This window comes from Chinchilla lanigera, unplaced genomic scaffold (genome assembly GCF_000276665.1).
Source record: "Chinchilla lanigera isolate Chin_1 unplaced genomic scaffold, ChiLan1.0 scaffold00052, whole genome shotgun sequence".
NCBI classification, from domain to species: domain Eukaryota; kingdom Metazoa; phylum Chordata; class Mammalia; order Rodentia; family Chinchillidae; genus Chinchilla; species Chinchilla lanigera.
The window spans coordinates 7,018,345-7,042,374 of NW_004955453.1; the positions used below are offsets into that span (position 1 = coordinate 7,018,345).

Sequence of the window (24,030 nt, forward strand, 5' to 3'; positions counted from 1 at the left end):
TAACCTTACCCGCTGGTGCAGCTGGCCACCAGGGAGGCATGCTCAGAGTTCAAAGGCAGCACACCACTGCCTTTTAATGATCTAGCATTTGCCAGGCATGGCCCTGGGACCTACTGGGGACACCAAGACACAGTTCCTCTTGCTACATAAAAGAGAATATGCTATGGAAAAGAAAATCAGTACAAATGTGTCATGGTTCCTAGGAGCAACGCAGCAAAGTGCATGCGAGACCGAACATAAGGCATGAGCAAAATTACATAAATGAAAGATAAAGCATGTAAAATCTGTTTATTTTTCTCTTGTTATGTTTGTTATTCTCTTGTTATGTATGGAACAGTTCATACACTGGAGCCATAGTTCCTAGTGTCTCAGAATGTGACTGCTACTTGGACCTAGTATCTTTAAAGAGGATATTACAATAAAATGGTTTTTGGTTTTTTGGGTTTTTTTGGTACTGGGAATTGAACTCAGGACCTTGCACTTGCCGGGCAGGCACAATGCTGCTGAGCCATATCCCCAGCCTGGAAATTACATTAGCATGAATTCATGAGGGTGGCCCTTTACATATGGAGGGATTAGGACTCAGACAGGAACATATGGGAGACCATGTGGGCACAGCGGACACTGGGACACAGCAGCGCTGGCTGACCTTCACACTGCAGCCAGCCATGGGGTTGCAGTGACGCCATGACACCACATGACCTTCATCCTGAAACCTTCCGCACCACTGTCCACACTGCACCGAGTAACAGAAAGGACACACACTGGAAGTCCACAAGGAGCACGAAGCCAAAGATTTGATGCTATGAAGCCATTCTGTGTGCTTTCAGAAAAGCGACGAGCCCATGTCTAGTAGGAATGCTATGGCAGACACCACACTAGACCTAAAATACACTTCTCTGCCCACAACATGTCTCTCTTGTAGTTACTTCATGGCAGGATCTGCTTTGTGGAACAGCCTCAGCCCCAGACCTGCCTTTATATCTGAGAATCTCTCATGAACATTGGCCAATATACAGCGAAGTCTCTTCTAAAAACTTTGTTTGCTTGTTTGAGACAGGATCTTCCAATGCACTGCAGGCTGGCCTTGAACTCACTTTTGTAGCCCAGGGTGACCTCGAACTCATGGCAATCCTCCTATCTCAGCCTCCAGAGTGCTAGGATTACAGGTGTGCACCACCACTTCCAGCTATAAACTTTTAATGGCTCCAAAACTACTCATAATCTGAACTGTCAAATATAATTTGCCTTTCACTGGTATCTTCAAAGTGATTAGGGGATAACTAAAATCTAGTTTTCTCTTACATACAAAAAAAATATAGATCCTACCCAAATAGAATCTTAAGAATGGATCCCCACACTGGCAAAAGGACGTAGAGCAGAGGATAGCTCAAAACCCTGTTAAGCTCAAGAGCTGAAAAATGGAAAGTAATGAGCAAAAACAGAAGCCACATGAAGTTACATTAGTAAAGACTGAAGTGAATTAGAAAGAAACCCTATATCTTAAAAAACATTTTAATGTGGTTAGATTGACTGAGATAAGTGCAGCAGTGATTTTCCTGCAAAATAAACAGTAAGGCTCAGGGCTGTTGCAAGTGAACCTGGAGAAGTGAGACCCATCCCACATTCACCAAATCCTTCTCACTTAGCACAAGCTAGCGGAATGTACTGAGTAGTTAGCGAGATGGAAGAGCTCAACACATTGTGGTAAAGATGAAATGTGCATAACTGTCTAAATTTGCAGGGTAAGAACAAACAAAGCAGAAGAAAAACACCCCCAACAAAACAGGATCTGCACTGAGAACCTTCCTCCAAACCATGAGTCCATGCCCCAGTAGACAGAGCTCTCCATTAAATGGTGCCCTTCTGTCGCCATAGCTTGGTAATGAATAGGACTCTGAAAATTTCTTTGAATTGTTTCATTGTGAATATAACACAATTTAAAGTGTATCTGCAGACTTTGACCACTGGTAACCCAAACCTCTAGCTCAAACTCTAACTCAGAGAGGCACTAGAAGCAGACATTTAAGCATTGTGTGTGCTTTGGCTCCTGGGGTGTGTGGACAGCAGAGGCGGGAGCTCTATCCTCAGGTGTGGATCCTGCTATGCCACCACTGCCATTTGCCAAAGGACTTTTAAGAAGCATACAGTCACACTAAAGAAAAAACAGCAATTTTCAGCGATAAATATGTATTTATTAGAAAATCTTAAAAATAATTGTTGGGAAAACAGGAGGAGATAAAGAAAAGCTGCAAGGAAAAAGGCACAAATATGGAAAGGAAAACTAAAGCTAGACCCATGTCTATCACCATGCACTGAACTAAAGTCAAAATAGATAAAGATCTAAATATTAAAACAGAAACACTAAATCGACTGGAAGATACAGTAGGTAGCCCTCTTGAAGACATAGGTGTAGACAAAGACTTCATGAACAAAACCCCAACTGCAAGGGAAATACTACAAAGAATCAACAACTGGAGTCTCATCTTATTAAAAAGCTTTTGCACAGCAAAAGAAATCACCAGCATAGCGAACGGACAAGCCACAGTGTGGGAAGAAATTGTAGCCAGTTGCTTCTCAGACAAAGGACTAATATCTAGAACTGTAAAGAATTGAAAAAAATCAGTCCCCCCACATTTAAAGACCCAATCCAAAAATGGGCATCTGAGATGAATACACACTTCTCAGATGAAGAAGTAGAAATAGCAAATAAATATATGAAAAAAATGTTCAACATCACTAGTCATTCAACAGAGGCAAATTAGAACTATGTTGAGATTCCATCTCCAGAAAAAATGGCTACTATCAAGAAATCAGCCAACAGTGGGAAAAAGGAACCCTTCTCCACTATTGGTGGGAGTATAGACTGGTACAGCCACTGTGGAAATCAGGGTAGAGACTCCTCAAAAAACTAAGACTAGGGGTCCCAATTGACCCAGCTATTCCTCTTCTTGGTATCTTCCCAAAAGAATTAAAAGCATCATACCATAGCAATAAATGTGAATCCATGTTTATAACAGCACAGTTTGTAATAGATATATCTTGGAAACAGCCCAAATGTGCAACAGCTGATGAATAAAAGATGGTGGGTTTTTTTATACAATGGAGTTTTATGCAGCCATAAAGAAATTTAAAGCTGAGATATTTGTAGCTAGATGGACCTTAAGACCATATTCTTTTTTTTTTTTTTTTTTTCTTTTTTTTTTGTCTTTGAGACGGTCTCACTACGTAGTTCAGGCTGGCCTTGAACTCACTTTATAGCCCAGGCTGGCCTCAAACTCACAATGATCCTCCTGTCTCAGCCTCTCAAGTGCTGGGATTACAAGCACGTGCTACCACACCCAGCAAGACCATATTCTTAGGTAAAAATAAATTGGACAAATGTGTAAGTATTGCATTGTCTCTCCAGTGTGAGAAACTGAAAGTGTACGTAAGAACCAAAATGAATAACAGATACTGTGAAATAGGAAGAAATTATTGAAAAGGAAAGGGGAACTACGGAGGAGGGAGGAGGAAAGGAAGGGAAAAGAAAACAAATGAGAAAAAAGGATAAAATGGAAAAAAAACTTTATAAATACGGAGGGGAAGAGGGGCTGAGGGGAGGGGAAGGGAACAGGAAAAAAAGAGGAATCAAGATGTGTCATGTACAGTACAAACTCCCCGTGATGAATGTGATCATTATGTGTACCTAAATGGTACCAGTAAACTTAATAATAATAAATACAGGAAGGAAATAATCTTGTACATCAGAGAGTATGTGGGACCCAGTCCTGTTCTGAGTGAGCGCAGGCTGTGGACATCTCTAGGAGATGAGCTGTCCCACACCTGGTGCTGGCTGCTGGCTACCGGACAGGAAAGTGCTCAGATAGGAAGATGGGATGCAGCAAGGCAGAAGAGCTTGGAGCCCAGAATACTGTCGCAGAGTCCCAGGCTGAGGAGATAAGTCCCAGGAGACCCAGCAGACCGGGGAGCTGGGGACGAGGTCAGAGGAAATTTCCCTGTATCTTTTTCCCAAGAACAGAGGCCTGTGGCCACCTAGCAGCAGTGCCAATGAGCAGATGAGGCTTTGGGAGGACATCTAGACATGAGGCCTAACAATCATCAACCCTGCCCTTTCCTTGCGAAATTTTTTTAGCTACTGTAAAAGAAGCCCTCTAGCCTGGGATACAGCTCAGTGGCACAGCACCTGCCTGGCAAACATGAGGTCTGCATTCGAATCCTGGTACCAAAAAAAAAAAAGTCTTCTAGACAACCTTGAGGATGCAACCGTGAACTTTTCAAAACAGAAAGATAACACCGTGCATTAGCACCATGCCGAATCCTGCCTAGACTTGCCTGTCTTCAGTGCTTATGTTTTTAGGATGACCTCTATGGAAAATAGTTCATTTCTAACTCTGTGTCCCAAACTTTGGAATATAATAATTTTCTTTAAATCTTTTGTAGATTTTCCCCTTTCAGAGGAAGACAGTACAATTAAATTGGAAAGCACACAATGACAGAGCCTTTCATCCATGTAGGCAACTGATGTACGTTTCTTCCCAACTCTGTAATCTCGGAGACTTGTCTGTCTTTATGGGCCGGTAGACTTCTGCTTTAATGTTTCTTAATAATTCTCCATCATGTGATGTGCAGAAACTTTTCAATAAGATGAGATCCCAGTTGTTGATTCTTTCAAGTATTTCCCATGCAATTTGGTTTTTGTTCATGAACTTTCTGCCTACCCCTATGTCTTTAAGAGTTTTACCTACTTTCTCTTCCAGTAGATTTAGTGTTTCTGTTTTGATATTCAGATCTTTAATCCATTCTGACTTTAGTTTAGTGCATGATGATAGACATGGGTCTAGTTTTAGTCTTCAGCATGTGGAAAGCCAGTTTCTTCAGCATCATTTATTAAAGAGGCTATCTTTCTTCCAGTGAACATGTTCAGCCCTTTTGTCAACAATAAGGTGGCTGAGTGTGTTTGTAGCTTTGTCTGCATCTTCTAGTCTGTTCCATTGATCTTCAGGTCTGCTTTTTGCCAGTACCATGTTGATTTTATCACAGTAGCTTTGTAGTATAATTTCAAGTCAGGAATTGTAATGCCTCCTGTCTTTCCTTTGTTTCCCAGGATTGCTGTTGCTGTTCTAGGCCTCTTCTGGTTCCAGATGAATTTTAGGAATGTTTTCTCTAGATCTGTGAGGTATGCTGATGGAATTTTAATGGGGATTGCATTGAATCTGTACAACAATTTTGGGATTATGGCCATTTTCAAAATGTTGGTTCTGGGGCTGGGGATTTAGCTCAGCGGCAAAGCGCCTGCCTGGCAAGCGCAAGGTCGTGAGTTCGGTTCCCGGTACCGGAGAAAAACGGAAAAAAAAAAAAAAAAAAAAAAAAAAAAAATGTTGGTTCTTCCTATCACCAACAGAGTAAAAAGAAAACCCACAAATTGTGAAAAAATTTTAGCCAACTGCCCCTCAGACAAAGGACTCCTATCTAAAACATATAAAGAATTAAAAAAAATCAGGCCCCAAAATTCAAGACCCAATCCAAAAATGGGCATCCAAGATGAACACACACTTCTCAGATGAAGAAATACTAACGGCTAATAAATCTATGAAAAAATATTCAACATCATTAGTCATTTGAGAAATGCAAATTAAAACAACAATGAGATTTCATCTCACCCCACAAAAAATGGCTATCGTCAAGAAATCAACCAATGACATGCTGGAGAGGCTGTGGGGAAAAAGGAACACTTCTGCACTGCTGGCGGGAGTGTTGATTGGTGAAACCTCTGTGGAAATCAGTTTGGAGATTCCTCACAAAACTAGGATTAGAAGTCCCACTTAACCCAGCTGTTCCCCTTATGGGTATTTTTCCATAATTAAAAAGGTCATACCACAGTGATATATGTGCACCCATGTTTATAGCAGCATAATTTGTCATAGCTAAATCTTGGAAACAACCCAAATGCCCATCAACTGAAGAATGCATAAAAAAGATGTGGTATTTCTATACAATGGAGTACTGCTCAGCTATAAAAAAGATAAACTCGAGGCTTTTATAGGTAAAAGGATGCAACTAGAGACCATATTCATAAGTGAAATAAATCAGACCCACACATGTAAATATCACATAGTCTCCCTGGTGTAAGAACATGAACGAGTAAATAAAACCCAAAATGTACAATAGATAATAAGAAAGGGAAAGAAATTGCTCAAAGAAAGGGACAACTGGGATGAAGGAAAGAAGAAAAAGAAAGTACTAATGCTCCTCATATATATATAAATATATATATATATATATATATATATATATATATTTATATTTATATATATTTATATATATATATAAAGGCATAACTGTACTGCTGCTGTCTAATGGTTTGTTGAGGGGAACAGGTAATGATTAAAAGTATTTTTTAATATTTTGACCAATTTTGCATGCTTATACCTGGTAATCTGAGCAATTTATGTGACGACAACAATTTGCAGTATAACAACCATTGCTGACTTCCTATAATCCTGTCTAGAGAAACTATGTATGGTCTCTAATGTTCTTCTAAATTATTATTTTCTTATTTCCTTTAATGATTTGATCAGTCTTCTATTCTTACATCTGGTAATCTGAGCAACTTCATTGAAGATAACAAAATGTACTATAACAATCACTGTTAATCCCTATCATTTGTTTTGAAAACCCCTATCATCTCTAATGTCCTTGTGTTGCTTTATTTGTATTTTTCTATTGTTCTTTTTTTTGTACTATTTTCTTTAAAATAAAAAAATTATAATTCTCCATCATATAAACTTGGGGGAAAACGAGATATTCAATTTAATAAATAGTCATTGAATGATCTCCCTCTAAGGAAGAAATAAATGGCTCTGCAAGCACTGTGAGAACACAGCAAGATGGACAAACTCTTGGCCTGGTAAGAAATGTGTGTCAAGGCTGGGCATGGTGGCATACACATGTAATCCCAGCACTTGAGAGGCTGAGGCAGGAAAATCATCTCAGGTTCAGGGCCAGTCTGCACTACATGGTGAGACCCTGTCTCAAGAAAAAGAAATAAAAGAAAAACAGGCACTGTAATAACCCTTTCTAAGCATTCTAGAGAAAACACAGCCAATCTGTACATTTGCATAAGAAGAAGAGTTGGGAAGACTACGACAGTACTGCCCTAGAAAGGCCTTTCCAGGGAGGAACATCGGAGGCAGGAACATGTGAGGGGAAGTCAGGCAGCGCCACTGACTGCTGAGTGAGCCTTTGAAAAGTAGGCCTTGGATGAACGTGAAGGCTGTGGGGAGTCAGAGCCACACCAGAAAGACAGGTAGAGTCAAAGTATAGGATCTTTGGATACCAATGCTGAAGAAACTTGGAGGTTTGGAGGTGGGTGGGAACTGTGATTCATGTTTCTGAAAGGTAACTGACAACACACAAAGACTTTGGCGGTGAGGCCCAAAATAGGGACCAGTTACACACCTCTTGCAATGCTTTGGACAGACAGAACATGGCCCCCAATTGGCAAAAGACTGGGGTAGTGAGACAGGGAAAGTGTGATGAGCTGGATATGCAACTTTTCTCACATTATTGGGGGGAAAGAAGGTGGTGTGTTCACGTGTTGCCTGGTGTGTTGATAAACTGACTTGCCCATCATTAGGTACTGGTGGCTTCTCTCCCCTGTTCAAAGCCCATCCAACCCATCAGTCTTTATCCTGGGAGTCCTCAGGAGGGCCTGGTGTGACCACAAACAGCACACTCACTGCCCTGTGGTGTAAGGAGCCTTTCCATTCAACTCTCCACCCTGGCTGAGCTCTGAGGCCACAGAAGCAGGAAGAGTTGGACACCATCCAGAGGATGTCACCTCCTGCACATACTAGCTGAAGGCCGCGTGCCAAAGCCACGAGGGAGCCCACCACCACCACAAGCCACCACCGCAGGCTGTGGTTGCTGCTATCGTAAACGCTTCTGGCTGCGTCTGTGCCAACACCTGATGTCTCTCTGCCCAATGGAGATGTCCTGTCCTGGCCTTGTACCACATTTTGTTACTCGGTCCCCAGATACTGCCCTGGACTCCCCATGTCTCTCAAGAATTTTTTTTTCTTCCAATTAGTCTTAATGGATGAGAATTGGGGTTGGGTTCATTTATAGCTGGGTCTACATGATGGGATTTGCAAAAAGTCTAACAGCATGAACACCTGCCACTGTGCCTGAAATTCCAACATTGCACACAAATTTCACATGTTAAAGCATCTGCTTTTTTCTAGTTAATATTTTAGTTTTATTGGTACATGGTTGTATTACATTCCTCAGACGGCGCTGGTACATCTACATAGTAATGTGTCTTAATTCTTTTCTTTCATTCCCTTTCTTCCCCCACTCTCCACCTATTCGTCTCCTTTCCCTTTGCAGAAGATCTGTCTCTCCTGTTTCTTATTATCTGTCTTTTGTTTTGCTCTTTACTTACTTATGCATTGGGTTTCTCTCATAGAAGAACAACTAAATGATATTTAAGTTGTGTGTCTGATTTAGTTCATTGACCATCACAGTCTCGGGGTTCATCCACTTTCCTACAGATGACTCGTTAATCCTTCTTTGTGGCAGAGTACTACTCCATTGTAGTAGTGCCACATTTTCTTTATTCAGTCGTTTGTTAATGGACACATAGGCCACTTGCAAGGTTTAGTTATTATGAGTTGTGCTGCTATAAACATGATTATGCATATATCACTATAATATGATTTTTAAAAATTCTTTCAGGAACCTACCTAGCAAGGGAATAACTAGATTAAATGCAATTTCTAGTTTTAGTTTTTTGAGGAATCTCTATGCTGATTTCCATAGTGGTTGTACCAGTTTACTTTGTTACCAACAGTGTAGAAGGGTTCTTTTCCCCCATAACCTCATCAGCATTTATTATTTGATTTTGCAATGAATTTTTCTAATCTAACTTCTTTTTCTGCGCATATGTCAGGCCCAAGTCTATAGTGGGATACAATTGTTGTAGGGTCACATATGGCCCTATCCTGTATCTTATACAATTTACAGTGATATGTATGTACTTAATATATGCTACTCAAAATGTGTCTAAAAACTGGGATATTGGTATATAGACAAACTTTGATTTCTTTTTTGAAATGGTTCTGTTTTTGCTAAGATGCCCCCTAGTCTTTATCCCAAGGGACCATGGCAGGACCATTTCACCATGGGTACAAACCAAACCGGATATAGTAGAATTCTCAATACAGCTTTAGTAATTGGGCCATTTTGACAATATTAGTTCTGCCTATGCAGAAACGGGATATCTTTCCATTCTATGATATCTGCCTTGATCATTTTCAAAACACTGTAGTTTTTGTTGTAGTGGCCTCACTTCCTTGATTAGGTTAATTCCTAAGAACTATACAATTTTTCTTGATGTCATATAAACATTCTATTCTCCGTGCTGCGAAGAATGCCATGTCTGCCATCTTGTTCTCTCAGGTATCACAGAAACAACAGCATGGGGTTGTCCTATATTCTAAGTGCATAAAACCCCTGCTTCTAACTGCACTGGCCTTGACTGCTACAACAGTGCAAGTGCAGCAGACCTTGTGTTTACATTTTGGAGTCATGGATAAGAAGAGGGATCAGAAACACCCTCTGGCAGGGTAGAAGAGCTAGAATGATGCCAGACAGCCTTCAACTGATCTTCTCACTCATGTGCTACTCACCGAAAGGAAATACTCTGGAAGGAAAAGGGCTTTACCTCTGCAAATCGCACTGCACCTGACACATGCCCAGGTTAAAGTGTATCTGAGAGTCTTGTCCTAGTCACTGTGTCTTCTCTAGGACAAAACACCAGACACCTGCAGCTTGAAGAAGGAGAGGTTTATTTCTGCTCACAGTTTTAGCAGTCTCAGTCCAAACTGGAAGAGTTTAAGTTCAAGCTGAGATAGTTGCTCCTGAAGTGTTATTGACATCACCAAAGTAGAAAGGATGAACATGTGTGGCTACCCACACAACTTTCAAATTTCTCTACCTACCTGAATAAACTAGTCAGTGTGATACCTCCTCCCTCTGCATTTAATTACTCACCCTTCAGTGCCACCCCTCCACACAAGAAGCTTAACGCGTACAGCTCTCTGTCCAGTTCATGTGCTCAAAGTGCATTCATGGGCAGTGAAGCTGAGCGACAATGACAGGTCTGCTTCACTGGGTCCCCCAGCCTGCAAGCCACCTTCCACACCACATGTCCAGATAATGAGTGAGGCAGGTAATGATCCACAGGTGTCTGGACAGTGTGGAAACTGCTGTCTGGAGGCCCTGCTTTTGATCACACTGATAATGAACGCATTAACAACAAACACGTCCCTTGCTCTCTCTGAAAGAAATTGAATTACTTGTTTTTATCTTGAATATCATAACTGCAGTTTTCCTATATCTTTGTGAGTTAAAACATGAAAGCATAATTTTTTTTAAAAAGGGCACTCTGTTTCTCTGTTCTTCTTATAGGAAAGGACAGAAAGATTCTGTACACTGATGCCCAGCACTAAAGGGAAGAACAAATGCAGTGGATGTCCCAAAAAGATGTGTGTTAGGAACATTTCAGAGCCAGAAAGATGGTGGTTACACTGAGAAATGACAGAGAGTGCCTGAAAACATCAGGATCCAGAGCATCCAAAGATGACCCATAGATCCTAGACCACCTAGACTAACAATAACGCCTTCCCTTGCAAAAGAGTATAGAAATCTCTAGAATTAATTACCCAATGTACTAAAATAGGCTTGTACGTAGATACCATTGAATGACTTATTGCTTTTCTTGAAATTTTTAAAACCATAAATGGAAAAAAAATAACAATGGGCAATGATCAGAACTCATTCAAAAGTTACCTGCGTTCAGATTTACTCACATATGGGCAGTCAGCTCAGCTTGACATGAGGACAGACAACAACCCCAACCTCCAATCAAGCAACCTGTAAAGCCCAGGTCACTGGACACCAGGCGTTCGTGAGTCAGTAGCGTACATTCCTACATAAAGCACGGCACGAATGCATAAGCATGCCAGCTAAAACTAGGCAGGCATTGCTGGACAGAGAGGGTGCTATTATGCGTCTATCAATTAACTTCCTGCTTATAGTTCCATTGCAAAAGGTAAACTTCTGAGCAATATCAAAACAAATCAACAAGCATTTGCTGAACTCTGTTATGCACAAGGCAGCGTGGGTGAAATAAAGAAATGTGTATCTAAGTTACTCCAAACTAATGACAGATGAGAAGAAATAATTTGGAAAAGGAGGAAAGGAAAAAGATTTAAATTATGGTCTAATGAAAGAGGAGTTATCTCAAAGCAATAGCTGGTGAAGTTCCAGGGGAATATTCAGATTTACAAGAGAAGTGACAAATAACTTCCAGTTACATAGTAAATAAAGAAAGGAAGATTTTGTGAAGTGGGCAGAGTTTGAGCTAGATTGGGAGTGGAAAACTAGACTTGTACAGGGGGAGAAGGAAAAGGAGCAAAGGGTATATAGAGTGCAGTCTGGGATCATCCTGAATGGATTGATCCTCCAGCTCCACATGGGTGTGGCCCATTCGTTCTCTCCCTTAATTCTCTGATGGAAATAATAACACCTAAGTCATAAGACAAAACAGAGCATGGGACACCAATAAATGTTAGCTGTTAGTATTTCAAGTAGGCCACACACTGTACAACAAAATGGAAAAAGAAAAGAAAGTGATTGCCTATAGTGGAAAGTTGATTCAATGGACTTAGTAGATATTCAAAGGGGAAATAAAAGTTGTGACTAGTTATTAAATTCAGGCCATGGAGACCATGATGTTTCTTTTGCGAGTATATCACACAGTATGGTAAAAGTGATATTTCAAGAAGACGTATCTGACAGCAGTTTGTAGTGTAAAAACAAAAACCCAGGGACACACCAGTTAGATGGTCAGAGGTAGGGAATTTCATCCTCATTCACAATTCTGAAATACATTAATGAAATTTTTGCTCCTAATACATTAATGAATACGATTAGGATAATTCTCCAAAGCAAGCACAGTGGACAATAAGCTCAGCATTGTTTCTTGATATCCCCAGCTGACAGGAGAACCAACTATGCTGCACACCTCTTTGCCAAATGTTGTGCTGGGCAACTGGCTTGGGTGTGACTGCGGGGTGGGACTGGAGAAGGTGGCTAAAACAGGGTGTTTGCTCTTGTGTTTTGGTCATTGCATCAGCTTCAGGGAAACGATAGGTGCTCTTACCCCAATGTTGAAGGGGGCCACAGGTCATGGGTCATGAGAGGGAGTCCCGGTAAGGCCCTGCCTCTGGAGGGAGATAAGATCTGAGCTAAGCCCTGAGGAAAGAGAAGAGTCCCCGCCCTGAAAGAGCTCCTAGGCCCCTCCTGGCCTTGCCATGATCAAGGTCTCCAGCACACTGGAGCACAGAGAACGTGTGCTTGCCACTTTCTGAAGCAGTCCTAGAAGTCCTTTTTCATGACTATCATGCATACAAGATGTGATCAAAAATACGGTGAATGTTACTGCTGAATGGTATCAAATGGAAGGGCAGCTTTGTAAAACTATTATGGTTTGTCCTCACCTACCTGACTCATTGGATCTGGCAGCATTTGACTTTTGGCCCTTACCCAAAGTCAAAATGACCATGACAGATAAGTGTTTTAAACTGATTCAGGATGTTGAGGCAGTCACAATAACATAACTAATGACACTCAAGAGAGAGAGCTTCCAGAAGGGTTTCTGAGAGTGGCAAGAGTGATGGGGTAAGTACACTTGAAGCAAGGGAGGGGGCTTTGAGTGGGATTAATAGCAGTATCTTTGGCTGCAATAAACTTTAAAATTTAAATATTCACTATTTGTTTGCATCAGACCTCTTACACGTACAAAACATAACATGGTGCTCATGAATATAGAGTTTTTATGTTTTTATGCATCAGTTAAAATGGGAATTAAAAAATTTTAAAGAGGGATTGTTTGAGTTCAGATTGCTTTTGCCCTGCTATACTGTGGCGAGCTGCGGGGTGATTAGATTTGGGTGCTTTTATTCTCTCTCCTGTCTCAAATGAGCTTTTGCAGCAGACTTCCTTCTGAAGTGGAATCTATTTTGGTCTCATAACCACTATTAGGAAGATTGTCCTATTAATCTCCAAGCTCTTTTGTGACTGATGCCTAGTCCCAGTCTGAGGATAATTGGTTTGAAGTGGTCATTCTTTCCAACAAATGCACATTACTCCAGGTGAAACATTTATTTAAATCTGTATAGAAATAATAGTGGTGGAGTGGGTGGAAAGTATTTGAATCAACATAATGGTTTTTCCCAGGGTTGGGCCTAAAGTGAAGTGATTAAGGCACTTTCCTGGGCTGCAAAACTTAAAGTGGCACCAAAAGTCAGTAATCAAAGTAGATGGTATTTTTAAAATCAAGTGAATAAGGAAAATATCCATGATGAACAGAATATCTACATTTTATATAAGGACAGGATGAGCCCCTGCTCCTGCCTCATTTACCTCCTGCTTTCTTACTTTACAAGAGTTTGACAGGATGGTACTAACCAGGCATTTACATGGTGCCACCCCCAACTCCTGTTTAGGAAAGACAGACAGGAGGGAAGTACATGCGTCACCCAAAATCCCAAGGGTTTAAAGTCTCATTTCTCATAGATTTTCAAGAGGAGGAGGAGGCCTCCATGTGATATTGTGCCAGCTCCCGAAAGGCTATACTGATGCATTACCATTGCTCCCACTCCTCCTCCACAGACTCACAGACTGCAAAGAAGACAGTGAGCTTCCGTGTCCAGGAGACTAGATTTGAATACTGACACCACCACACGATAATTGAGAGACCTCCTCTCCTAACCTCCACTTCCTTCAGGAGACACGTAGGGATGATATTAGTGTCTGCCCCTTAGGATTAATGAGAATGCTTGCAAGCCACATTCCCTTTTAGGATTAATGACATGATGCTTCCTATGCCATGTGACTGGCATCAACACCATCTTAGTGGGTGACCATGTGGTCCATCTGTCCTGTTGCCCCACCTCACCATGTTGGATTACACACAACCCATGCGAGCCAGAAACATCATCCTTAAATTTTCCTCCCAACCACTGATTTAAGTAGCAGTTGGCTCCTGCACCGCCCTTAGACATTTCTCAAATTTCCCTGTCACACTTGGATCAGGGTCCCACTGTCAATTCCCTAGCACCTGCTTCCGTGTTTTCTTATCTAGTTTTTTTGCCCCAGGATACACCTTCCTCCGATCCACTCATCCTCTGCTGCCAAATTAGTATTTTCTGCAAAACATGCTATTTTCACCTCAAATCCTTCACAGATTCTTCCCTCACATAGAGTAAAACTTCTAAACACTTGGTTATTTTGTTGTTGTTGCTGCTGAGACAATACTTGACACCCAAATTAAGAAAGGAAAGATTTAGCTCACTGCTTCTGGAGGTTTCAGTCTATATTCAGCTGGCTCCAAGGCAGAGTGGCACACGGCAGAGGGCAACTGTTCATGGGGGCAGAAAACAGCAAAAGCAACAAGAGCAAAAGGGAAGAGCAGGGGTAAGCAGCCTCTTTCCTTCCCTTACATTGTATGCAAACTATCTGTTGGGAGTGTAGCACTCACATCCATAATCCCAACACTGGACCATGAATCAATCATTAACTCTAGAAGCCCGCCCCATGTCTGCATGCGGCTTTGGGGGGACATGTAGACACTAACCATGACAACAGCTGAGCAAGGTGTTTTCTGATCTGCACTTTGCTCACTCCCGAGCCTCATGTCCTATCACCTTCTACTCTCACTCTCAACTCTCTAGCCACATGGGGCATATGCTGTTCTCAGGCCAGAAATCGCCTCTCCTCCAGTCTCTGCACACCTAGTTACCGCTGACTGACATGGCCTCTATTAGTCAGCTTTCACACTGCTGGGACAGAATACCCAACCCTTGCAGCTTAGAGGAGCAAGGGTTTCATTTGGTTCACAGTTTCAAGGAATTAAGTGAATGGCTGGCTTCGCCAAGGCAGGAACTCCAACGTGGACAGCATGGTGGAGTAAAGCTGCTCAGTTCGTGGCAGCCAGGAAGCACAGCAGGGGAACAGTGCCAGAGAGGAGGGGACCAGGGACCATGTATAGTACCCAAAGTCATGCCTCCATGACCCACCAACACATACGCAGGAGCAGGCTTTAGGCAGTTCTGACCCCAGCAAAGCTGACACATCAGGATTAACTGGCATATACCTCTCCCTGACATCATCTGACACCCTTATCCCATCAACTGCCTGCATTTTTCATGACTTGGTTCCAGTCCACTTCATGAAGCTTTCCTTGACCCTCTCATCGCACATAAAGCCAGATCCCAGAATGCCCTCAGCACTCACTACCTTACATAGTAATTATTAGATCCTTGCTCCTGCAAAGCCAGGAAGTATCCCTTACCCTCTTCCATCCCTGGCATTTGGTACACAGCATGCACCATGTCATGCTGGAACCTGAATGGACAGAAATATGAATGGGACCTAGAAGATAAAACTCATGTGTATATAATTTTACAAAGAGGAAAGTATCTGTCATCTCCTGGCCATAAGTAATAAAAAGCAGAATGCATTTTAATTTTATAAAGAGGAGAGTACCTATCATTTCCTATTCATAAGTAATAAAAGACAGAATACATTTTCTGATGCTGCAGAAACAAAGAAGTATTACTGGAGCTCAGAGAGAGATAACTTCCGTTGGGTAGATCGAGGAAGGGGAGGACTACAAGGAACACGGAATCTAAACTGAAGTTGTGCCACCTCTAAACGGCATTGGGTAGATTCAAGAGGTAGAAGACAGACTTCAAAAAGCAGTGCAAGTCCCTGTGTCTCAGGAATGTCTGCTGTGCAGTGTCTGGTATTCAGAATGAATGCAGCAACTCCCAGAATGCCTTTTGGAGATGTCTGTCAAGGGTCTCCTCGTCCTTCCACTTAGGCATCAGAAGAATTCACATCCCGTCAGGGATGAGCTGACAATCAGCTGTCACCTGATGAGCACAGAGCACACCTCGTGCAGACCACAGACACTGCTGAGGAGGGCTGAAGAGCAAGTAGCCCGAGTGCAGCTTTTCCCGGATCCTGGGTCCAAGGACCACATGACAGGGAAGGGCCTTGGGACAATGGATGTGTGCATGAACTCGGGAAGATGGAAAGGGGAACTGAAGAAAGGAAATGTCGTAAATTCTAAGTTTCAGTAGGGTAGAGAAAGAAGTTTGAGGTTAAGTGATTTGGGATGTAATCAGGTCTCAGTAGTTGTGAATCTTTGAGTGAGTTTCTTAACTGCTCCAGTCTCAGCCTTGGTCTCTTGGGCTGTGAAATGCATGTGATGCCACTCACCTCCTGGGGAAGCATTCCTGGACCAAGATGAAGATCCACAGGGACTCATCACCCACCCCAGCCTCTCTGCTGCACTGCTGGTGGAGTTGGGCTAGAAACTAGGGCTCCGACCAACATGAAGCAGGGTCCCTCTCCTGCCTGCTGAGTGAAGTTAACCCACAGACTTAACAGCTGGGGGAGAGCAGGTCTTCACTCCTGGGGGGTTACCGCATGATATCAGCAAAGACACCAAATGGAGCTGACAGGCCACAAAGCCCAGCAAAGGTGACAGCCATGCAGAAGCCCACGGCACCCAAGCTCTCTGCCTTGGCAGAAGATTTCCAGCCGTTTCAGAAAGCACTAGGTCCCACCAAGTAAGACCATATGCGTTCTTCTGCCTTTGGGGCCTGTTTCTCATTCACTAGAGGAGTTTCAAGAAACCAAAAAACAACCAGCACCACCAATCCCCACCACCTTCATCCCCACCATGGAAAGTTGGGAGGAGATTCGGAGAGCACCATCAGGGAGAAGGCCATTCTCAGGCCACAGCACAGAGGCTATGCCGTCTCTAATAAATGCCCGAGGCTGCAGGCTCTGACCCTCTGGCCAGCAAGAGCAGACTGCAGAGAGCGAGAAGCAGAATTTGATTTGCAGAGCAGGGGACAGAACAGCTGACAAAGCAAATGATAAAGACAACTCGTGAAGAGACTTTTATTGTGCATTGCATCATTTTATTAGGAAATTGCTAAGAACAAATACAGGCAAAAGCAATAGACAAGACTGCACAGACGTAGTAGACACCCAAGTGGCCAAATCCAGGCCTGAATATTTAAAAAGATTGAACACTTTAAAAGGAAGAGCTCAGGAGGACAAAGCAGGAGGATCCAAAGAACAAGTGCAGGAGATGGAGACAGAGTAGGGCAAGAGTAGAAAAAACAGGAGGAAGCAAAGTCTTACCCGCAGGAGTGTGTGTATCCGCCCACAGCTCCTGGGCAGGGGCAGAGCCACCTAGCAGCAGCACTGCTTCCTTCAGCAGCACTTCTGCTGGCAGCAGCACTTCTGCTGGCAACAGCCCTTCCCACAGCCGCAGCCACAGGAGCCGCAGCCGCAGGAGCGACAACAGCTGCGGCGACAGCAGCTGCGGCGGCAGCAGACAACCATAGGTCTGCAGCAGCAGCCACAGCAGCCACAGCAGCTGCCACAACCGCCACAGCTCCTGCAGCCACCACAACTGCCGCAGCCACCACAACTGCCGCAGCCACAACTGCCACAGCCACAACTGCCGCAACCACCGCAGCTGCCACAGCCGCCACAGCCGCCACAGCCTCCACAGCCACAGCAACCCATGGTGTCAGTAGAGAGGACGCAGGTACAATGAGGAGAGAGGACTCAGGAGAGCAGAGGATGTCTGATGCCCTCTTCTGCTGGAGGTCACCCTTATATACCAGCTCTGGGGAGAGGTGAAAGGGCACATGACCACTTCCTTATTGTGTATTTCAACTTCTGTAGAAAAACATCAGACTCCCGTTTACCTACTAGACACTTTTGTCTCAATCACTTATTTTCAGTGGAGCTAAATTTATCTCAGCCACACCCCCCTGAAGGTGTTTAGCAAACAGACTTATACCTATTTTCAAACATAGCCAGCCTTAGAATAGATGAGCCAGGGAAGTGAATCTGCCTGTTGATATTTTCTTTGCTCACTCGTGTTCCCAGACAGATCGTTTTCTCTCTTGCTACCTCTCCAGGGAAAATTCCAAAAGAGCATTAAGCAACAGAAGCCTTAACCTACAGGAAGTGGCTTCCAGCATTCAATGTTTCCAGCACTGGTCTGGATGCCACCCACCTTCTGGCTGGCAGCTACGTTGGTTTCTCCTACCTGGGAGAGGAGCCCTGACCACAGTGACCTCGTGGAGGGAACTATCAAAATCACCTCACCAAGGAAGCCCACAGTGGGCAGCTCCGTCTCCGCACATGCAACCTCCTGCCTCATCATGAATGCCTCTCGCATGAGTCAGGTCGGTAGGTCCAGCCTTGATGCTAGAGCTGCCACGAGGCAGCCACGAGGTGAGGCTTCACCAGCCCCAGGAAGCTCCGCTGTTCCTCCAGAGACTCCCTCACCTGAGGCCTGGTTCTGCAGGGTGAATTGGGACTCAGGAAGATAATGGCCTGCAGAAGGGAAGTAAGTGAGCTTCCCACATCTGATGGGGGAAAACCCTAGTTCCACCGGATGTTGATGTACTGCACAGAAAAGATCCCGATATGTTCAAGAAATAACCTAAAGCCGAAGAGGCTTCTCGACTCTAGTCTCAGAGGCTGTCCTTGGCCTTGTGTTCATATATGAGAAATATAAAATGTAAATGAATGAATCAAATCGAGGAGAGATGACGGGAAACTGGAAGGTAGGCTCTTGAAGAGAGGGGAGGGGATCAGAGGCAGGCAGGGTGGTAGGAACTGGAGAGGGAGGAGACTGAAGATGACTGCGGGATATTCTACGCATGTGACAACTCCCGAGACAAACTTCACTCTTCCATATTACTAACGTACACTAAAAAATCAGCTGGAGACCCCAAATAGCTCATTATGCGGCTTCTATCTGTAGATATTTACTGTACTGGATGTTACAATGAGCCTTTTAAAAAGTACTGATTTTAAGATAACCATATAAGCCAACTACACACTCACATAAATAATACATTTTGGAGGAAAATATATTTTTCAAAACAGCAGCAACACAAATCACTGAGTACAGTGGCATTGCTTGATATTTCTGCAAATCTCTTTCATGGCTGGCTAATCCAAAGTGGCTGGATTCTCATATCTGCTTCTGCGATGAGTTTATGGTATGATGCTCTTTTGGTTGGAGTACATGAAGCAAGTTCAGCCTCCCATGGATACAGAGTCAGAAAACGGAATATTGTACCAACCTCAGGGACACCAGCATTCTTAGACAACACTATGAGGGCATCTAGGCCAGTTATTGGGAAAATATTGGTCCCTGAGGAAAAAAATTACTGTAAAATGCTCATTATTGACTTGCCCCTCACCAAGCACCAATCTCTACTACATGGTCAGTGTATGGTATCATGGTAGCTTAATGTTATCTTATGAAACGTTGGTGTCTGTGTATTTCAAAAGCTTCCACAGACTGGGAGTGTAGTTCAGTGCGACAATACTTGCCTAGCCCGAGGCTTGTGTTCAATCCCCAGCATGGCAGAACACAGGAAGGAGAGAGAAAAAGGATGCTACCCTGGACTGCTGTATTTTGTAGTGCTTTGCATTTTGTTCCTACTTGACAATGTGGACTCACCAGTCGGCATTAAATGCACTTAACAACCTAGCTTCACTTCGCCACTGCAGCTAAGCTCGATGAACTCCGCCAGCCCGCTAGGCCCTTTTTGACGGCATTGAAACCTCTAAGATTTCTTCCTTCAAATAGAGAATCTTCTGTTGGTCCCAATCCCCCTTCACCAACTGTATTTTGTCTCTCCTCTCCTGAGCCATACCTGCAGGAGGCATTGTCCGAAACAGTTCTCCTTAGATGACAGGAATGAGAAAGGTGACAGGAATGAGAAAGGTGACATGAAAAGCCAGGGGTTGGGTCCGAAAGCATGAATGTGGGGAAGAGCAATTAGCCAGGCAGGTCTAAGATTATACACGGTAAAGTGTGTGGTTACACCTTTTAAAGATAATTACTTAGACACCCACATGCAGAAGAATGAAACTAGAACCCTCTGGTCTCACCAGTTACAAAAATTAGCTCAAGATGATTAAAGACTTCAATGTAAGGCCTGAAACTATGGGACTACTAGAAGAAAACATATAAAAATGCTTTAAGATGTTGATATTTTAGGGGCAACTGTCAAGTTTTTTTAAAGATTTTTTTAAATCTCTTAGTATTTTTAATAGAATTGAAATGAATGTATTATAATGACTTTTTGTTTTGTTTTGTTTTGAGACAGAGTCTTGCTATGCAGTTCAGGCTAGCATCAAGCTCACTATGTACCCTAGGTTGGCCTCAAACTCATGGAAATCCTCCTGCCTCAGCCTCCCATGTGCTGGGATCACAGGTGTGTACCACCGTGTCCAGCAATGAATGTATTACTCACTTTGGGGAGGACTGACATCTTTTAGACATTGAGACCTCCCATCCATGAATCAATGGAATAAGTCTGGGATATTTCTCCATTTATCTCTCTTTTTATGTTCCTCAATACAGCTTAATAATTTTCTCCATAAACATCTTTTATGTTTTTAGATTTATGTACTGTTGTATTATTTGCTATTGTGAAAGGTTTATTTTTTAACTTTTCTGCTTGATAAGTGATTCTCTTTATTGTTAAATATTGATTTTTTAAGACTCTTTCTCATCCAGAACCTATTAGCTCTAATATGTAATGTGTATTTCCCAAATTAAGACATAATATGCACTATTTCCTAGACTTACTGGACATCTTTAAAATTTTATTTTAAAGATAAAAAAACCAGAAAAATTTCCAAACAAAATAATGGGAAGGTAGCAATGGTCAATACATTGCATATTGTTATCTTTAAATTAGTTACTCAGAATACAAGATATCAGCATTTAATTGTCCAAATATAAGCGCAGGCCTCTTTTCAATGAACTAAGAGAAATTAGTAGTATAACTATCACATATATATTTTTCCTTTTTGCTTTTCCCTTTCTTCTCTTCTCCATGCCTCCATCTCAGTTTCTCTTTCCTTTTGAAGACTTACTGGACTTTAAAACCCTTTTTAATTGAGACTGTGTACACCTAAATCACTGTCTTTAAATGGTGATTAAAGATAATGTACAGAAAGTGTATATACTTAGAACAGAGGACAAGAACTCAGGCTTGTCACCTTGTCCTAGGAGGCAGCTCTGACCTGTGAAGGATGAGGCAGTGGAGTCCCCTCAGCTGAGGTCACTGACCACTCATCAAGGGGACTGTCCTCCCAGGAAGACACACTGGAAACGTAGTGTCCTTGTAAATATCTCAGCCAGGTCTAGTGAAGTTCTCTAACATTGATACAGCAATCAAACATGTGCCCCATGAGGAAGTAGCCAACAGGAAATACATGGCCACCACAGACAAGGGCCAAAACAATGAGGAAGTGGCTACGTACACATACCAAGGCAGCAGGGTATTTAAGGGGCCCCAGCAGGAGGGGGCATCAGACACCCTCTGCTCTCCTGAGTCCTCTCTCCTTACCTCACCTGAGTCTTCTCTACTGACACCATGGGTTGCTGTGGTTGTGGAGGTTGTGGTGGCTGTAACAGCTGTGGAGGCTGTGGCAGCTGTGGCAGCTGTGGAGGCTGTGGCAGCTGTGGAGGCTGCAACAGCTGCACCACCTGCAGATGCTACCGGGTTGGCTGCTGCTCTAACTGCTGCCCCTGCTGCCGTGGCTGCTGTGGGGGCTGCTGCAGCACCCCCGTGGTCGTCTGCTGCCGCCGCACCTGCTGTAACTCCTGCGGCTGCGGCTGTGGGAAGGGCTGCTGCCAGCAGAAGTGCTGCTGCCAGAAGAAGTGCTGCTGCTAGCTGGGCCGCCTGTCCTGTGGTGGCATTCGCTCAGATGTCCTTGCACACTGGTGAGCCTTTCTCCACCCCTCCCCACTTCTATGTTGAAGACCTAGCGGTCATTCAGGGGTGTATTCGAGACCCTTCTCTCTGTCACATCACAAATCTATAATTTCTAAATATTGATAGACACTGGCATGAACAACAAGAACTAACCTATGTTTAACAAACAGAAAATGGAATCATAACTAGTCGTTTCTGTTTGTCTGAAACTCTTTCACACAGTTCCAGTGCCTGTACTCCTCTTCCCTGTGCAATACATTACATCCTGTTTCTACTGTTCTTACCTCTGACACTCTTGGAACCCTGAAAACTAAATGCATAGAATGTACCTTAAGTTAACAGCCAAAGATCTCTTTTACACTTTTATGTATTGTCTTCCTATGTTCTAGAAATTCTTCCAAGTTAAATAAAGAAATCCTTGTTGGAAACACAAAATGTGCTACTGTCAGATTCATTTACGATCAAAGTCATAGAAGATGGATTGAGAGCCTCATACTCAAGAACAAAACTACTGGCTGCAGCTTGAGACCATAATGCTAAATGAAATAAATCAGACCCAGAAGTTAAATATTGCGTGGTTGGTTTTATATGAGAAACCCAAAGTGCAAGTAATTTAAAGAGCAAGATAAATGATAGGAATAAGGAAGGTAGACCTTTTACAAATGGGAAGGAGATCTAAGGACAGAAGGGTGGAAAGAGAAGAGGGAAAGAGGAAGTAAAAAGGACCGATGCATTGTGTACCAATTCCCCACAATAAATGTAATCAATATAAATTTACATATCTCAAACATTTACTAATAAAATAATTTTGAAGTGCTTACATCTCACTCCACTCATTGGGTAGGGACAAAGGAGCTAGAATCCAGTTTGGGTTGCACTACTCCAGAAAGCAGCAGATATTTTATCCCAAATCAGCCCACATACAGATCCCTCAAAGCCCGCCTGTTAGAAAACGAACAATTAGAAAATGGCTGAGAGACACAAACAGTGATTTCACAAAGGGGATCAGAGCACACAAATTAGCACAAAAAAAAAGATGCTCAACCTCACCAGCTATTAAGGTAATACAAATTCAGACCTCAATAAGATATTACTATGCATCCACCAGAACATCTAAAATAAAAAATAATGATGATGCCAAACACTAACAGGGATGCCAAGGAGCTGCTCACTCACACCTTCTTACAGGGAATGTAAAACTGCACAGCAGCCATCTGGAAGAGTATACCATTGCTTTTCCCAGAATCTTGTGTCTATTTACCATACAATCCAGCAATTTTACTTTTGGACATTTATCTCAGAGAAATGAAAAACCTCACGCTCATACAATTCCTATACATGAATTCAGGATGGCCTACAACTGGAAGCCCGCAGATGGCCTTCGGTGGATGAATGGGTAAACAAACTCTGGGGTATGTCCACAGGGAGAACCACTCAGCCATAAACAGGATGAGGACACTGATGCCCAGAAAGCCTGGACGAACTCAAGGGAACTGTGCTGAATGAAAAAAAAAAAAAAAACTCAGAATACTACAGAATTGCATTTTAACCTTCCAGAAATGACAAAAACACAGAAGCGGGGAAGAGATTAGTGTTACCAGAGGTCGGAGGAGAGGGGCAAAGGGTGGCACGAGGGGCTTTGTGATGGACTTTCTGTACCTTGACTGTGGCGGTGGTCTCACAAATCTGCACATGCGATAAGACCGCAGAGGTGCAAAGACACACAAGCAAGCACATAAGAAACGGGCACAATATGAACGCAGTGGGTGTGACGTCGCCTCAGCTGTGATACTGTACTGTAGTTACAAAAGATGTTACCACCCAGGGAAACTGGGGGAAAGTGCCTTTATTTCTTCAAGCTGAACACGAGTTGACAACATCTCAAAAGTTTAAAAAACACACTTAGAAGAACTTCGAGGAAGATGGGCACATGAGCACAGCATCGAGGTGCAGTGAGACATTACGGGGAATATCCTCTAAAGGCCACCGGCCCACCCCGTCCCTGACCACTCCCCTCGCTCACTTGCGCTCTGACCATAAACAAGTGCGAATCGTCTCACACTCGCTTCTCTGTGCAGAGTGTCCTCCCTTCACCTTGTGTGCTTGTGAACTCCTT

At 43.0% G+C, this 24,030-nt stretch overlaps 1 protein-coding gene across 1 annotated transcript; it reads left to right on the top strand.

The window, feature by feature from the left end:
* The first annotated feature begins 21,002 nt into the window (after positions 1-21,002).
* LOC106149794 lies at positions 21,003-22,592 on the top strand. The gene is made up of 2 exons (XM_013519979.1): positions 21,003-21,922; positions 22,304-22,592. Exons 1-2 carry the CDS (start codon positions 21,412-21,414, stop codon positions 22,318-22,320), a joined length of 528 nt encoding a protein of 175 aa, XP_013375433.1. The 5' UTR covers positions 21,003-21,411; the 3' UTR covers positions 22,321-22,592.
* Positions 22,593-24,030: the final 1,438 nt, after the last annotated feature.

Bases quoted from the DNA above. Each gene is read 5' to 3' on its own strand.
- LOC106149794 (XM_013519979.1), top strand. From the start codon at position 21,412: ATGGCCACCACAGACAAGGGCCAAAACAATGAGGAAGTGGCTACGTAC.